We start from the raw sequence: 18,491 nt of genomic DNA, 5'->3' as shown, positions 1-18,491 counted from the left end.
TCTATTCATTGCCTTGTAAAAATTTTAGGAGAAGGTGGTTAAAAAATATTCAGTATAAGAAATAAACCATTATTTTTTGTAAGCAGCTGTAGTTTTATTAAGTGCCTTCTCTAGATAATAATACTGATGGAACCAAGATTGTTAACAGTGGTATTACTGAGTTGCGGAATTCTCAGACTCTTTAGCCTAAAGATCTTTATAGAAGAGTAACTGCTCTTTTATGAAGATCACTGTTTTGTATTTAACTATGGCAATTGCTTTTTAACACACCATATTGCTTCTGAAGCTGGGCTGCAGACAAGAAAAACTATATTTGAACAGGAAAGGTAAATTTATTCAATTCACTTAATGAAGAGTATAAAAATGTTTTCCCCAACTTTTTACCACAGTGTCATAACTTTCTTGGAAAGTGTATTTTTCGTTTCTCACTTCCCTTTTTAGCTTCTTTCTATAAAACAACATCCTAGAAACTGTACTGGTAATAACGTTACAACTATGCTTTACTAACAGATGCACCTTTCCAAAATCAAATGAATCGCTAGAATAGTAACGCCTGAATTATACACAAGGAATATATGTCCAAATAGTAGTCATATTTCATTCACCTTAAAAGAAAATAGCGACCATAAAAAGTCTTAATTATAAAACACCAAATGACATTTGCTTTATTTGAAGCCTTTTGTTCCCATCAGAAAATAAGGCTCAATTCTTCATTTGCTTCCTACAGTGGACTTGATTGACAGCTCCCTGATTCAGCAGGTCCTACTGGGTCCAAGTTTCTGGGAAGCTGGCAAGCGCTCCCTTTCTGTGCAGCAACTTTCTCAGGCACTCCAAGAGCTGTTTCAGAAGGCCAGGGAGGAAAACCCAGGACAGGTGCATCCCAGAGCTCCGGAACTCACTCTGAGCCTTCTCACGACAATGTACAACAGGTGAGGGTGTGGGCGTCGCGCTGTGACCTCAAAGGCAATGTTTAGTTTCCAGTGGTCATTTACCATTTGGTGCTGGCTAATATTTGCTTGAGGTTTGGTATATAAGAAGTCTTCTTTGTTTGTTTTTCACAAATTTATTCCTCAGGAGTAGAACAAAGGAGTAAATGCCCATTGGCTTTAGGAATATAAATGACCCATGGATAGCAAAAACAGGGAGAGAATTCCACATTATTCTTTCCTTCAGACAAATTCATTCCTGCTCTAGAGAAGCATACACACCTTTTGCTAGGGCGTTTCCACTTCCATATATACACGTGAAAAGCGACACTTAGTTCTTGCTACTGCCAGCTTCTTTGCTGATTTCTTTGTAAACCATTATCATTGTTTTTTTTTTTTTAGCTAGAATAAGGTTGAAACCCCTGTGCATGGATGGGTAACCTATAAACCAGTGTAGACCATGTCAAAGGGCTGATTGCATATGCTCTGAAGTCAATAGTTCTGCTAGTGTGTGGTAGGGGTGCGTGTGTTTTTTGAGCTGTAAGTTTTCAATTCCTTTGCCCCCTCCTCGATTTGGTTTACCTTATGTATCATTGACTCGGTAGACTTCATCCTTTAGAATAAACTTTTCAAAAATCATAGTGAATTCAAAACATTTGGAAAGTAGACGAAAAAAGTAAAGAAGAAGAAATACATTATTACCCATCAGCCTGCCTCCCAGAGGCAAGCACTCTTTTAACCACTGGGCAAATTCCTTACGGTTATTTTCTCTTCTAGTTTTTTTTTTTTAATTTTTTTTAACTGCCCAAACAATATATACATACATTCTCAAGTTATTTTTTCATTTCAGCTTCCTTAAACATTAAGCTTTTGACTGTCATTTCTACTATCTGTGCCTGTCTCTAACAATTCCCCTGCCTTCGATAAATTGTTTAGTACGTTTGTAAACTAGACAGCAAGTGGGCAAGGATGATTAGGCTCTGAGTGAGGGCCTGTGAACTAGATTTTTTTTTTCTTTGCATAAATATTTGTTCCTGTGCCTGCCTTTTGGTTCTTCCTTATCTCTGTTGCTTGGTTTCCAGGCAACTGAGGCCCGAGGAAGTGATGCTACCTGCTCCATGAAAACAGGGTTTATCCCTGCATCCCTGATGCCTGGTACAGTGCTTAGCACAGAGGAGGCATCCAATATATATTTTGGAGTGAATGCAGGAACAAATAAATGACTGGTGAAATATGTTAATTCAATGCTCTGTTCTGCTAAATTCTAGGTATAGGATAAGAGGCCACAGAAAGTTGGAACTTATAGCACCATATCAGAAATGCCCATTAATAGTTATGGTTTTTATCATCCATGACACCAAAGGTAACCCTGGCCTTCCCATTCTTGTCTCTGTATTTTGCTACTGTGCAGCACAGGAACAGGTTTTCTCCAGCTTATGCCTGCGGCCGCTGCCCTAACAACCCTCTCAGGAGACAGCCCTCTTACAAAATACCGAGGTAACATGCGGAGGACTATGGGTGTCCTAAAGTGCAGTGAGCCCCAAATCCCCAACCTGTTATCCTATATCCCTGCCACAAGGCCTTCTTCAGTATGTACTCAGCATGACTTATGTGTTTATTGAATAAAAATATTTACTATTTGAGGAATTTGGAATTTTTCAAAATTTACACTTCCTAATTACTTGTTTCTTGGTTGTTCCTGATATTTATTTGTTTAGGGATTACCTAGACACCCGTAATTATTATTGGTTTGAAGCCTGGGAGGATCCTCACATTTCTGTTTACCAACCTCATGATCTTCATCCTAGATGCACTGAATGATCAAGGCGTTGAAATGTGAATGGGTTTCCGTTACTTATCAAATTACGGTTATTACAAAAATCATAGTGACCGGGCGTGGTGGCTCATGCCTGTAATCCCAGCACTTTGGGAGGTCGAGGCGGGTGGATCACCTGAGGTTGGGAGTTCGAGACCAGCCTGACCAACACGGAGAAACCCTGTCTCTACTAAAAATACAAAAAATTAGCCGGGTGTGGTGGCACACGCCTGTAATCCCAGCTACTCTGAAGGCTGAGGCAAGAGAATCGCTTGAATCCGGGAGGTGGAGGTTGCGGTGAGCCAAGATTGTGCCATTGCACTCTAACCTGGGGAACAGGAGCAAAACTCCATTTAAAAAAAATAGTTTTGGAGGCCTTCAAAATAGCGAGCCAATAATCAAGAACATAACTTTCCCTTCTCTTTCCTTTCATAGCCACAAAGAGACTGTTACCTCAAAGCAAGTACTCTTCAAAGATACATTGCAAGTATTCAGTTTAAAGATTGTTCCTCCTACATGTCTAGCTCTTTTTCAACTCTATGCAGAAAATAGCAGGGGAGGCTATGATTCTGGGCCACGCATGACTCGAAGGGTTTTGAGAAAACTACTAACAGATCTACAGCAGGTAAATTCCTAATACTTAAGAACTGTACATTTGTTTCAGTTAATTAGCCACATTTATTATTAAAGAATCTGATGTCTCCAGTGTCAAGTCTATCTTTATATATAACTCCATGCAAGCTCTCTCCTCCATAGCCATTGCTGTTACTTGAATATAACTTATACTCATAAGGTTATGAGTAGAAGGTTATGAATTATACTCATACTCATAAGGCTAAAGCTAATGTTGTCTATAGATAAGAATTATTTGCATTGCTGTAAGTTTGCTACAAGTTAACTTTACTCTCTCTAGAGTTGTAAAATAGCTCAGCAAAGACAATGATGTATCTGTCTATAGGTACAGATAATCACCACTGAAAACATATCCAATAGTCTCTTTTGCTTATTCCAAAGTATTTAATTTTTCCTTACACCCCATACCTTTTTCACTCCTACATATTAAAATTTGTGCCTGACATGCACCAAGTTCTCCATGCCTGACTTCTGCATTTCTATCTACCCACAAGGCCATTGCCTATCCTTTCACTTAACAAACTACTCCTCTTTCAATATCTCTCAATTATTTGTCACCTCCTTGCTCAAAGCTTCTTTGACTTCCTATGCATAACTTTGTTGTGGCACTTGTCAAATTATGGTAGATGATGCTTCCCCACTGGACTGTTTCATTTTTATATCTCCAGTGACTTGAACAGTGCCTGATATTAAAAGACATCAAAAAAATGCTTAAAGAATGCATAGATGGAGTGCCATGTCGAGTACTCAAAATTATTTCCATCATTTCCTGTGGTTTAAGATTGTGTACATTTGATTTGGTTTTTATTCTTACTAGGCAAGGGAATTTAACCTCCTTAAAGATGTTTTTTAAATGTTAAAATGATGTAAATTGATGTAACCAAGCAAGAAGTTCTGCAAAAGGATTAAACAGGCTCTGGATTGTCTTGCGTGTGGGTGCTGTTGTCCTGTTGTACCCTTACCCTTGTTTTGAAGGATGTCTCCATTCTTCCAGCTCCTACAAAATCCCCATGCTAGATATTCTGGACTGTAATGACTTAGGAACTTTCTGTCACTTTTCTCTTGGTTTTGGACCAAGGATTCTGAACTGAGGATAGCCATGCATGATGGGAGCAAGGGCGGGATAAGGAGGAAGATAATAAAAATCTCTAGGACAGGGAGTATGGATTGGAAAAACCTATTCAAAATTATCTTTGCTTTGATTTGGTTTTAATATTAATATTTTGTGTTCATGATGATGACAATAATTAATATTTCACTTAAATTCCAAACATCATTTATGTATTTCTTAAATGGAGCAATGATTTTTTTTTATTTATAAGGTTAGAATATCAGGCATAGATACTTCTGAGCTGCCCTGGTAGTTGCAGCAGCCACATGGATCCCACCATCAAATGTTCTACTGACTCTAAGGCATTTCTCAGGGAGCCATCATAAGTTGCAGGCTCACTTCCACCCATCCCATATCACAAGACTCGAGCAGGTGGGGGCCTGGGAGGGCTGGACAGTCTGTCCGCCCATTTGTGCAATCAGACTGGTGAGACTAGAGTGCTTAGAAGCGGATGTGATGAAAGGGGATGAGCTGAGGGACATTTTCCTTCTAGAGAACTCTTTGTGCTCTCCTGACTACTTGGTCCAACAGGCTCTAAAAATCTGCCCTTGTTTCAGGCTCAATTGAGGTCAATGAGCTGCTGAACTAGAAGCTCCCTCAGCACTCTGCCCCTACCCACACCCCAGGCATCAGTATGCTCCTGAGAAGGTCTTAGGAAGCTGGAGATTTGCACAGAAATTATCATCCCATTGACTGCTATTACAGACTCAGAAATGGATTCTCAGAGAAAATTCCAGGCCCCACCACATGATTCAAATCCCCACCTAAGCATCATAATTATCATTTCAAGTGGTGTCTGCCTGTGCCGTTGTGCCATCTAGCCATGTTTAATTCTTCCTAGAACACCTGCAAGAAATTAGTCACTTGGGCCATTCATCCACAAAATCTTTATGCACATCCTTATAGGCAAAAATGTAGGTTGAAAACCCACTACAGAAGTGAATTTTCTTTGTACTAGTGTTAGAATCACAGAGCTGGTGAGAGTCATCCTATGTTATCCACCCACCTTATTTTACAAATGAAGTAAAACTCCTTTCCCAGGGCTCAAGGACATCAGAGGAGGGTGAATGTTGGATCAACAACACAGTCTAAATAAGTGGCCCAGTTAGTTCATCAGCACTCACAAGCCAAACGATGGGTAATGAGTTATGCTTTCACACAAAGGCTAAATAACATAGGGAGTAGTTACTTACATTCGACTGGCGACAGGATTATTATCAATTTAAAGTACAAGCCATCTTGTCACTATTACACAAATGTTTGTTGACTTCTGCCTGGCTAATTGTCAGCAAAGAGGTTCTGAGTGCCACTTTCCTGATTAGAAGAACGTTTATTCGAGTTGATGGACTCAGCAGGAGGGTCTCTGAGATTACTTCTGAGCTTGCAGGCAATGCCTGCTGACAGCCTGTGCTGTAGAAGACATCAGATGTGAAATTAGGACCCGTGACCAAATGGGAATAAATGGAGGTGACAGGTACATGTATCTGTGCATATAGATGATGTCAGAGCCAAGTCCCTGGCCATCTTGGCAGTCACAAAAGGTTCTTAGTGCCTTAATTGAACGCCTTATGGTGACTGTGGCTGAAAGTTGGAAACCACTGAGTGTGGTGGCACAGATTGAGCCGTTGAAATATATGTAAGGTCGGGCTGTGATAAAGCTTCATGGAAACTCCTCAAGAAAGAGTAAGAGTCCTGGAGTGAGACCCCAATTCTGCTGTTAACTTGCTTTTTTGACCTTGAGCAAAATATCAAATCTCAATTACTTTTGGCTTTATTTTTTGAAAACTATTAATTGATAATCAGAAACTATATATATTCAAGGTGTACAACATGATGTTTTGAGATAGATATACACTGCATAAAGATTACCACAATCAAATTAATTAACCCATCTGTCACCACCATCATTGCCATCTCACGGTGTTGGGGGGTTTGAGGATACTTCAAACCTGCTCTTGTATCAATTCTCAAGTAAACAATACAGTAGTATTACTAGTAGCCATGCTACAATTAGATCCCCAGAATTTATTAATCTTATAACTGAAAGTTTCTACCCTTTAATCAACATCTTCTCATTTATCCCTGTCCTCAGCCCCTGGCATCCACTATTCTTCTGTTTCTATGAATTCAATGTTTTTAGATTCCACATGTAAGTGCGATTATGCGGTATTTGTCTTTCTGTGCCTGGCTTATTTCATTTAGCATATTGTCCTCTAGGTTCATTCATGTTGTCACAAATGACAGGATTCCCTTCTTTCCTAAGGCTGAGTACTATTCTGTTGTATATTACATACCACATTTTTTATTCATCTGTCAATGGACACTTAGATCGTTCCAGAAACTTGGCTATTATGAAGAGTGCTACAGTGAACATGGGAGTGCCGATGTCTCTTTGACAAACTGATTTCCTTTCCTTTCATCCCTTGCTTTAAACAAGGGTAGTAATTACCATCCGACCTCAGAAATTGGCATTTCTTAAAATGATGTGATATGAAAGTGTTTGGAAAGGTTTTTCTCAAAGCCACTCTAGGCTTGTCCAAAGGTAGTGAGTTATCGCAGTAGATTGTTTAGTCAGTTACAGATTGAACTTCTTGATCTACTCTTTCCCGCTTCTCACTACTGCACTTGAATAGTCTTAAAAATATGTATATATACAATAGCAAAGACTTGGAACAAACCCAAATGCCCATCAGTGATAGACTAGATAAAGAAATGTGGCACATATACACCATGGAATACTATGCAGCCATAAAAAACAATGAGTTCATGTCCTTTGCAGGTACATGGATGAAGCTGGAAACCATCATTCTCAGCAAACTAACACAGTAACAGAAAACCAAACACTGCATGTTCTCACTCATAAGTGGTAGTTGAACAATGAGAACACATGGACACAGGGAGGGGAACATCATACACTGGGTCCTGTCAGAGGGTGGGGTAAAGGGAAGGGAGAGCATTAGGACAAATACCTAATGCACGCAGGGCTTAAAACCTAGATGAGAGGTTAGTAAGTGCAGCAAACCACCATGGCACATGTATCTCTATGTAACAAACCTGCACGTTCTGCACATGTATCCCAGAACTTAAAGTAAAAAAAAAGTATATATATTTTAAAATCTAAACTTTAAGACAGTATTATTGTGATCTTCATTTCATAGGTGAACAAAGGCAAAGAAAGGATAAAATAATTTGGAATCACAAGAAAATAAAACAGAAGGAAGCAGTTTATCACCCCATTGGCACACTTCCTTCCCTTCCCCTCCTCCCTCCTCTCCTTCCCACTTGCTTATTCATTGTCTTAACCCAAACATTGCACAAAACCCATGCATTGCTTTGTTCTCTTGGATTGAGACAGTTCACCTGGTCTCAGATACCAAATACTTGTGACTACACAGCCGTGGGCACCAGCTCTCAGCCCTGCTGCTCCCAGAGATGACATATTTCTCCACTTTCTAACAGCTAAGATGAGGTTGTCTCTTGCAGATCCCAACTGTTGTGGGAGAGAGTCGTGCTCTGTGCCCTGTGGAAAGTGCCACCTGCAGCTATTTCCAAGGGGTGAGTGCCTTGCAAATGTCCCTGGAGTTGGGGACAGACACGGTGTATTCGGATAGTTTGCTGACTGATTTACATTACAGACCTATTATTACTCCACATAGCATCTCAGATAACTGAATTTAGGAGGTAGTCTCACCTCCAGCTTTTCCTATGATAAACTTCTTCAGCAGAGCTGACAGAATTAGAGTCAGAAAAGAAAATGAAAATATCAAGTCGTGCCTAAAAACACATCTTAGGATGCCATTGTTTTTTAGGTGTTGAGCCCAGCAGTCAAAGAAGAAAAATTCCTGTCTTGGGTCCAATCTGAGCCTCCCATCCTCCTGTGGCTCCCGACCTGCCACCGGTTATCAGCTGCTGAAAGGGTCACTCACCCTGCTTGGTGCACTGTCTGCAGGACTTTCCCAATCACGGGACTCAGGTACAGTCATCAGCAGCACTTCTTGGATTATCATTCTTCATATGGTTCTACAGTTGGAGCTGCATCCCTTCAGATTCTTTTTGGGGTCCTCCTTACACATCTGAAATTCAGTTGACTTTTTTGGCTCAGTGATTTCCTGGCAAGAGGCATCCTGGTTGATAATAAATTGTCTTTTATCTTCTATAATGGATGAAATATTAAATTCTTCCACTGACGCATAATGTGACTAATAGACATTTTTCTTCCTCTAAGGGGAATACATTTTGTCTTTGTTTTGTTTTGTTTTGTTTTTAGAGACAGGGTCTCTGTCACCCAGGCTGGAGTGCCACTATCATAGCTCACTGCAGCTTCAAACCCCTAAGCTGAAGTCATCCTTGCAGCTCAGCCTCCTGGGTAGCTGGGAGTACAGGCACATGCCACCATGCCCAGCTAATTTTCTATTTTTTGTAGAGATGGGATCTTATTGTGTTGCCCACACTGGTCTCCAACTCCTGATCTTAAGTGATCCTCCTGCCTCAGCCTCCCAAAGCATTGAGTTACAAGTGTGAGCCACTGCATTTGGCCTGTCTTTTGTTCCAAAGAAGCCTTTTAAATTTTGGAGCCATCCATCATCCTCATCATCCTAACAACACTACTTTTGTTAAGTGTTAGACAAATGCCAAGCTGAGCAGTTCACATGGGTCATTTCATTTAAAATGTGTTGTAAGCCTATACAAAGGGTTGTATTCTTATCCCCTATTTGCAGAGAAGTTAAATAACCTACATGATTAGCAAGCCACAGAGGCTGGCATCCTAAATCCGGAGTCCCTGCTTTGCAGCCATGATGCTCTGCTGCCTCCCTGTGCAGACAACTGCAAACGAGCCTCAGACTCACAGAGATCATCAGCATTCATGAGAACAACTCAGGCCTGATCTTCTCTCCACCTGGAGCAAAAAGCAGATTTGAGAGCTAGATTTGGAGGTGGGAGATTCAAATATTTCCATAGCTTTGAGGCTAACAGTCAAAATCCCATCCTAGAGAAAGAGTGTTATAGGTCTCCCACAAATAAAACCATAGGGAAGTAAAATTGGAGTTATCATTAAAGCTTGGAAGAAGAGAAAGAAACCACCAGGTGTAGGCCAGGCATGGAAGATGCCATTATTCACGATGAGTGAACAGGGGCTGGGGATGTGGGAAGACTAAAGCTCTGGGACATCAGGTGGCTAAATACAAGGCAAAACTGAGGGTTCCCGGAAGGAGAAGGGGACAAGGAGCCTCAGGACTCAGCTCCTGCTCACTTTGTTCACCTTCCCTTCCCATGCTTCCTGACCCTAGCTAACCCAGAACTGAAATTGCTCCCCATGGAGGTAAAATAGGTCTGCTTGGAACACCGAAAAACTGGAGATCCGGTTTTAATTTTGCTGAGAAAATGAACTGGGTTTGCAGAGAATTTGCAGGACACAGTGAAACTTCATTCATGAAAATTCTGCAAGGAACTGAACTTTAAACAATAAAACATATAAATGAACAGGACTGTTGGAAACCAAGCAAGCAGGAACAAAGAAATCTTCATACAACAATGAAAAATAAATTATTTATATTGGACAATGGGGAAATCTGAATATGATTTGCCATGTTATGAGTACATTATAATCATTTAACCAATAAGCAAGTATTAGTTAAGGAGTTACTGCAAGTCCTGCCCTAGGTCGAGTACAGGATTAACTTTGTAATTATATAAAACACAACTTTTACGTTGAAATATTTTTTCAAAATTATTATATATAACATAAAGCAGATACTATTTCTATTCTATAGATGACAAAAATTGAGTCTCAAAGAGTTTGAGTGACTTACTTAAGTCACCCCTAAAAATGGCAAAGGCAGAGGCCGAGAAATGCTACACTTCAAATATCTGTTGAGAATGAGAACAGAATTTCTTTAAAATGCCCCCATGTAAACCATCTTTCCCCTTATGCATCCAAGGCAATAAGCAGGTGTCCTGTATACAAAGAGCTAGGAGACCTGGGCAAGGTGTTTAACCTCTCTAGACCTCAGTTTGGGGTTTTTGTTTTTTGGTTTGTTTTGTTTTTAGTAAAATTCAGCAGGGTAGATCAAATGATGTCTGAGACTTCTTTAGCTCTAAACTTAGGATTCTATTAAAAATTGCCTGGATATATTATAATCCTAACTTTAGACTTGTGTTTTGGGATCTCAAAAAACTCAACCAGTAGCTTTGGTTTTTTGGGAGATGAAGAAAGCCACGTTAGAGGACATGTATTTGCAGATCTGCAGGTAGCAGGAAGAGGACAAAGATTTGGCCTTCTAAAGAAAGAGAAGGTGCAAAGACCGTAGAGTGGCCTTAATCCAAGATAAAAATTCTAGAAGGACATGTCAGCATTTTGCTCTGTGATAGCCATGGAAGGTTGAAATGAAATTGGGAGAAAACCTGGGTTCTATACTGGTAAAAACATCAACAACAGGCCAGTCTCATTACCCACACAATAACCGTTCTCTTATACCTGTAGGTAGTTTCAGAGCACAGAGGAACAAATTTAAGGATAGAGCAGCATATTATCCTAGATAAGTTAATCACAGCCATCTAGTTAATGCTTGATAAAGCAGCCAGCATGGATGACTCATCAAATAATCCTTATAAAAATAGTTTATTATGTTGTACACTTCATTGAAAAAGTAAATGTCTTCCCATTTATGTATGTTGAACAACTTTTAAAGTTTTCTAAAAATTTTGCAAGGCCAGGAGGATAGGGTTTACTAGCTCCATTTTTCCTTAGTTGAAGAAACTAAGTCGTTTATCCAACTTCATTCAACTAATGTCCATTGAAAAACCTACCATGTACCAGGCATTCTCCTAAACTTAAGTGAGCTTAAGTTTTCAATTCAACTATTAGTACTACTATAAGTAGTAATGGTGGTATGTGAATTCAAACTCAAGCCTCCTGCCTTGAGGAGTGGTGGTCTATTCTAGGATAGTGTGGTCTATTCTAGTGGTTAAAATGGCAGGCCATCAGTTCAGATAGTAACCTGGGACTCAAAATCTTCTACTGCTTACTAAGTAGCTGTGTAACTTTGTGCAAGTTACTTAAACTCTCTTTAATTCAGTTTCCTCATCTGCAAAATGAGGAATACCTGAATTGTAAGAATACCTGAAAGAATTTCCATGGGGATTAACTGGGTCAACACATGTACACTGCCTGCACATAGAACATGCACAAAAATGCTAGCTGCTATTATATCATCCCACATTATTTATTAATATCCTGCCATGGGAGTCAGGGTTGGAAGTACAGCAGTAAACAAGGGTAGCTGAGGGGCGATCTCAAGGTATTTACATTCTCCTGCTCTGCCTCTAAACGACTTTGATCAGACCATGAGACCTTCTGCCATCTGGCCTCAGAAGCTTTCCAAGGTGTTTTCCTGCTGTTATTCAGGGCAGTTAACAGGTCTGATAGATTTAATGTCCTCTAAACCCTTCTTACTCATCCCAATCTTCGTTACCTTATTCCTCCTCTTCTTTCTACTTGGGATTTCCTTTGCTTTAATCTCCAGCCCAGCCTTCCATGTATAGCATGAGCCTCACTTTCCAGACCACACCAGCCCATAGGGCTCTCCCTCTGCCTCCCTGCTATACCCCTCTTCTCGATGCCTTTCACTTGGCACTTAATCACACATCACCTAATTCTGGAAGTTATTACTTCAACCTTCCATGTCAAAGTTTTGCCGCAAGATATGAAATTTAAGAGCACTGGAATCTTATCATATTTCTTTTTTGTAACCTTAAGAGAGGTGTTGAAAACCCAAATGCTTAAAAGGCAAGGCAAGTGGTATACATGAAGGAAATAGGACAGGTAGGGACTATAGCTGCTCAGAACTGTATGTCCAGTCTAAAAGGAGTAGCTGCTGCCTGGTTCTCACCAGCTGTCACCATATGAGGACAGAGTTTTATACCACACACACTGCAGTTAGAGAAGAGAATTTACATATCAGGGGAAAAAATGTATAGCTCCCTGTTACTTTATAGACAAACAACATGGTCCCTCTCAAATATCCTTAAAAGTTACTAACTGATGACTGCTAGGTCTTACTAGCTCCCCACTAACATCACAATAGTTTCCTGAGTATTATGGGACACCCCTCCTAACCAGAGTGTCTCAAGACTCTCTCCTCTCCTTCTGACCACAAAGGGATTTAAGGCTGTCATTTGTCAAAAAGAAAAAATCTCCAATGTCGATGGGTCAAGAAACTTGGCTGTGGTGAGGAATTCCCCTCCTCTACTTTATATCTTTCCTACATACAGACTTCTATAAAAGGACGAGTGCTTATTTTTAAATTTGTTATCTATGGCTTAATTTTCCCCAACACCGCTCAGGAATACAGGCCCGATATTATCATACCCTGCAAAAGTTTAAGACAAGCCAAAATTTGATTTTATTGAAATCTATTTTTTAAATTAGCTATTAAATTCAAAGTATTTGAGTGCATTGTGCAGCTGCACAAAACGCGGCTGCAGATTTAAGGGTTTACCCTAAAGGTTGTAGCACACAGCACTCTGCATATAGAAGGCACTTCGTATTTTGGGAAATAAATCAGACTTCTATACCATAGTGTATATGGCATCAATATAATGCCATTTGAAAATACTATCATATGAAGATGTATTTGAGTAAACAAATGCATTAGAGTCATTTAATAATCCTATAGTTTGGTAAACTTTACACTGATTTGGCAGCTCAGACATCTTCTGTATATTTTGGGTTGCTCATTCTCTACCTGGATATTCTTTTTTTTTTTTTCTCATCTACTAGTGACATAAGCTGTGCTTCTATTTTAACTGGCAGATACCGCTGTCTGAAGTGTCTCAACTTTGACATCTGCCAGATGTGTTTCTTATCTGGTCTTCACAGCAAGTCCCATCAGAAGTCTCATCCTGTCATTGAGCACTGCATCCAGGTAACATTTAATGTCACATACCAAACTATTCATTAATCAGTTCAGTATAAGCTATAGCCATGAAAAACCTTCCCTCTAGTGAAACCACAGATTCTGTTCCTGTCATACATTGCAAGATTTAAGACTAAGCAAGTGGCAAACTCCACCTTGAATATCTCCCAACGTAAGTATGATTTCTTCACATTGCATGTCTCAGTGAAAGTTTTTGGGCACAAGAAAAGGCCAGAGTTCAGTCTGAAGTAATTGATCAGATACTCTGGAATAGAAAATGTCAGTGAAGAGTTACAGGGAGCAGCACTGGAAATGGGTACAGATGGAAAAGAGAAGGGCTCTGACATGGCAAAAATGATGCAGCAAGACTTCTAGTTACTAACATATTTTTGGAGAATTTTTCTTTTTTAACATGTCTTTTCCTGAACCCTAAATTTCAAATATTTCTTCTTTAGGAAAAAGAAAGATTATTATCTCAATGTTGACTGAAAAAGTATACAACTAAAACTTCACAGCTGCCTTTCAAATTTTTTAAAATTATAAATACCTAGCAAGTGAATTCAGTTCTTTGTAAGAAGAGAAACAGCATAGTACATTTTAGCAAAAAGCATTCTATTTTTTCCCAGAAAGAACATTTTCTTTTCATTACTAAATTCCAGTGAGTAAGTTTCTTCACACAGATGGCAGCCTCCTCAAATACCACAATAGCGAAGGATGTTGATTAATTAACTTTGCCAAGGATAGTTTTCCCTCCTTCTCTCCTTTACATGAATGGCCTGCAAAGGTCAAGTGCCTGAATCTTGCCAAATAATTTCCAGTGGGCATTGCCTTATCCAGGTCCTCAGGTTCACAGGCCTAGGATCTACCTTCCTAGTGCTAAAAGTCTTGGATTTGTTGATGTTAGAGTGACACCATGTGGCCACTTGGTTATTACGCTTTAAATTTCAAGTGCTGAAACCCTTGAAATGAGACATCTCATTCCTTCTTTGCATTTGGTAGAGGTTCTTAACTTGGGGTGAATAAATGGATTTCGGGTGAGCCTGTGAGTCCACTGAAATTGTATGCAGAATGGAATGTGTGAGTATTTCGCTGGAAATAAATCCATGAGTTATCATCCAATTCTCAAAGGCATCCACAACCCTAAATGTGAGCAACCACAGGCTTAGTCCCCTTTGATGCCCTCCTCTAGGTGTAGAGTGCCAAACGACGGGGTTACTCTAAGGAAGAGGACTTATTGAGGGGGTTTGGGGTGTTTTATTTGGAGACTTATGCTATTTCTATGAGAATGTGAAGACATTCAGGGACAAGAAGGAGGTAAGATTATTTTTCTGAGGACTTAAGAGAAACAATTCCAAAAATTTTCATGGTGGCCAGTCCATCCAAGTAAGGAAGGAAGACCACACATAGACTGATCTGACGCTTTTTAAAAATGTTGGCCCTTTCGGCAGATGTCAGCAATGCAGAATACAAAACTTCTCTTCAGGACCCTCAGAAACAACCTTCTTCAGGAGCGCTGTAGGAAGAAAGAAGCAGCGAGAAGGCAGCAGCTGCTGGACCAGGTGAATCCAAAGGGTGTGCCTCACCATGCGCAGGCCAGGTGAGGGGCTGCGAGGATAGGCTGATCCCACAGAGCAGCCACCAAGGGCCCTGGGTGTTATGGTAACCAGCCAGCAATCTTTCTAATGCTGAAGATCCTAGACAAGGCAGGAGGAGGGGTGAGGATTGGACTTCAGATATTTTTTTCCTCTAAAAAGGGCCTTTAATTTCAAAGTAGAACTAAGAGGCCACAACACCTTTTGGTGACCCATCCAGATGTTTAGAGTTATTTCTACAAATGAAACCATCAGAAAGACAAAGAAGATTTTTAATATTAGAATATTTGAATAACTTCGTTATATTCCTAGTTTTTGCTGGTTTGCTTTTGGAAGGCTAATTCGGAATTAATACTTTATTTAAAAAAAAAAAAAGGAAAAGAAAGACACTCAGCATACCACCACTCACAGATGAGTGCTATTCACATTTTAGTGTGAAACAGAGATTAACCAAAACAGGGATTATGCTGTAGATACAATTTTTCATTCTTAGTTCCCAAAACATCATTTTTAATGGCCTTACTCTCTTCCTTATAAGAAAATGCCACAATTCACAAGCAATACATTATTGAACATTTGGCTATTTCCAAATGTTGCCCCCCAAAATTCTAGAGTCAACATCTCTATGCATGCATTTATCTGAATATTTTTATGTTTTTATTAAGGGAAAACTCATTCAATGAAAATCATTGAATAAAAAATTGTGAACTTGGTTAATCCTCAAAATTCAGAATGCCAAATTGTGCTCCAGAGGGGCACAGCCTGCCACTTCCGGTATATGCATCACATACCTGATCACCAACCTAAAGATGACCTTTAAAAGGTTTTTGTGACCTTCATTTTTGAAGTAGCCACTTCTTTGTAATTTAAAATAGCAGAAGATAAAGGAGAGAAACACTTTTTTTTTTTTTTTTTTTTTAGAGACAAGATCTCACTCTGTCGCCCAGGCTGGAGTGCAGTGGCACAATCATAGCTGACTGCAACCTTGGATTTTGGGGCTTAAGTGATTCTCCCACCTCAGCCTCCCAGGCACATACCACCATGCTCGCTGAATTTTTGTATTTGTGTTTTATAGAGATGGGGTCTCACTATGTCACTCACAGGGGTTCTTAAACTCCTGGCTTCAAGTGACTTTCCCACCTCGGCCTCCCAAAGTGTTGAGATTACAGGCATGAGCCACCATGCCCAGCCTCATCACTTTTGAGAAAAAGAAATATTTATTCACTTCCATTTTGCCTACTGGGACTATAAGAATGGATTAGTTTAAATCAGATTGGTATTCATTTGTTAATTTCTTTTATAATTCTCTAATCTTTTCTCAGACATCCAGCAGCAAATCTCCATCTCAATCCCAGACCCCTATTTCTGTGGTCATTTTGTTGCTTTAAAGTTTGTTGTATTTTAAAATACGTTTTTATGGCTCTTTAAAGGATAAAGTACACAATGACCTCACAATTAGATGCTATCTATTATTCCTATGTCACATTTACCTATCAGGTTGTTAATCAATATATGATTAAAGTTAGAGAATTTGGATATCATCTTGATGTATATCTTTAATATTGCACATAGAATTTAAATTTAAAAATAAAAACAAAGATATCAGTTTCCAGTTTATCTTTATTCTTAAAGCCAGCTATTTTTACCTTTCACTAGGAAAGTAATGATAAAATGTTAATCATCTATATATATTGGATACTTGAGATCTTGCCCAAATTTCTATATTCCCATAGTCACATCACAAAGATCCTTTTTTTTTTTTTTTTTAAGATGGAGTCTTGCTGTGATGCTCAGGCTGGAGTGCAGTGGCGCCATCTCGGCTCGCTGCGACCTCTGCCTTCCAGGTTCAAGCAATTCTCCTGCCTCAGCCTCCTGAGCAGCTGGGATTACAGGCACCTGCCACCACACCTAACTAATTTTTGTATTTTTAGTAGAGACCGGGTTTCACCATATTGGCCAGGCTGGTCTTGATCTCCTGACCTCAAGTGATCCGCCCATCTTGGCCTCCCAAAGTGCTGGGATTACAGGTGTGAGCCACCGTGCCCGGCCTCCATACTCTTATTTGCATTTCTTTTGGCTACTGAAGTCAGACTGATCTTTTACACATTTTTGACACAAATGTGACAGCACTTCTCACCCACTCATCCCTTCCAAACCCTTATGCCTTCCTTAAATCAAATTCCTCCATCGTTTTCCCATCGTTTTTAGGCTAAAAATGAAAAATTGTAACATGACTTACTCTTGGTCCTTTTGGTCCACCATCTTAATCTCTCCAGCTTCATTCCTCCTCCACAGTCTCTGTGTTCCAGCCCTGATTCTGCCTCACATATGACTAAGCCAGATCTATCCCACCCTTAAGACTTTATTTTAAAGGATTTGTCATAGTTTGTAACTACACATTTATTTATCTAACTATCTGATTAATGTCTGCCTTCTCATTTGGCTAAAAGCTCCATCAAGGAATCTGATTTCACTCCCTCTTGCAACTCCAACACCTGGCTCATAAAGTCATACAAACAATTCAATCCATCAGCAAATCTTGTTGGTTGTACCTTCAAAATAGATTTGAACTCCGAGTGAGTCTCATTATTTCTACTGCCACCACCTCAGCGGTCCCTTTCTCCCACATTGTCACATGACCTCCTAACTGGTTCCCCTGCTTCCTCCTCGGTCTCCCCATGGTCCACTCCTGGTACCACAGGCCCTTTTCAAATTTTGGCCAGATCATGTCACTCCTCTGCACAAACTTTTTTGTGGCCTTCCCTCTTCCAAGAAAGTCACAGTCCTTCCAGTGGCCTTTAGCCTGGCCCTATAAACCCTGTTCCCCACCAGCTCTTGGTCCTCCTCTGCACCTCTCCCTGACTTGTTCTGCTTCAGCCTCACAGCTCTCCTTGCTGCTCCGTGAATACACCAGGCATGCTGCCACCTCGGGGGACTGGCAACCCTAGATCACCTCCCTGCGTGGCTTGACTGCTCACCTCCCAAAGACCCGCCGAGGTCTTTGCTCAAATGTAGGCTCATCCTGAAGGCCTTTCCTGACAACCATTTACCATTCAACCACTTTCCTCACTCTGGCACTCCCAGTTATCCTTGCTGGCTCTATTTTTCTTCAAAGCACTTAATCACCCTCTGACATCCTATATCTTACTTATTTATTATTTATTGCTGTGCCCCTCTCTATAATGTAAGCTCTATGAGGGGAGGAATGTCCATTGTTTCCAGTTGTATTGCCAGAATCTATAATAATGTCTGAATATGATAAATCCTTAATAAATATTTGTTGAATGACAGACTGACTGACTGACTGACTGAAAGAATAATAAAATGTATAGCACATGATGGAGGGATTGATGGATGGATAGATAAGGTGAACCATGAGCTCTTTTAGAATGTAGCTGGAAAGAATCAAGGAGCTTTGGAACAAGATAATGAGGTTTGACTGAATCTGGAACAGAGACAGAAGCTTTGCCCTCAACTAACCACATGTGTGGCCATGAG

The 18,491-nt window shown here is 40.0% G+C and overlaps 1 protein-coding gene across 1 annotated transcript in view; it reads left to right on the top strand.

The window, feature by feature from the left end:
- DYTN (dystrotelin) overlaps positions 1 to 18,491 on the top strand; it is a 68,907-nt gene that overhangs the window by 10,190 nt on the left and 40,226 nt on the right. Inside the window, exons 3-9 of the mRNA XM_004033111.2 lie at positions 728 to 929; positions 2,338 to 2,423; positions 3,267 to 3,367; positions 7,970 to 8,041; positions 8,296 to 8,459; positions 13,299 to 13,410; positions 14,850 to 14,998. Coding sequence (XP_004033159.2) covers positions 728 to 929; positions 2,338 to 2,423; positions 3,267 to 3,367; positions 7,970 to 8,041; positions 8,296 to 8,459; positions 13,299 to 13,410; positions 14,850 to 14,998 — 886 coding nt within the window. The remainder of the gene's footprint in view (positions 1 to 727; positions 930 to 2,337; positions 2,424 to 3,266; positions 3,368 to 7,969; positions 8,042 to 8,295; positions 8,460 to 13,298; positions 13,411 to 14,849; positions 14,999 to 18,491) is intronic.

Source organism: Gorilla gorilla, chromosome 11 (genome assembly GCF_029281585.2).
Source record: "Gorilla gorilla gorilla isolate KB3781 chromosome 11, NHGRI_mGorGor1-v2.1_pri, whole genome shotgun sequence".
Taxonomy (NCBI): domain Eukaryota; kingdom Metazoa; phylum Chordata; class Mammalia; order Primates; family Hominidae; genus Gorilla; species Gorilla gorilla.
The sequence above is the reverse complement of the archived record's forward strand: the minus strand, read 5'-3'. Positions and strand labels throughout refer to the sequence as shown.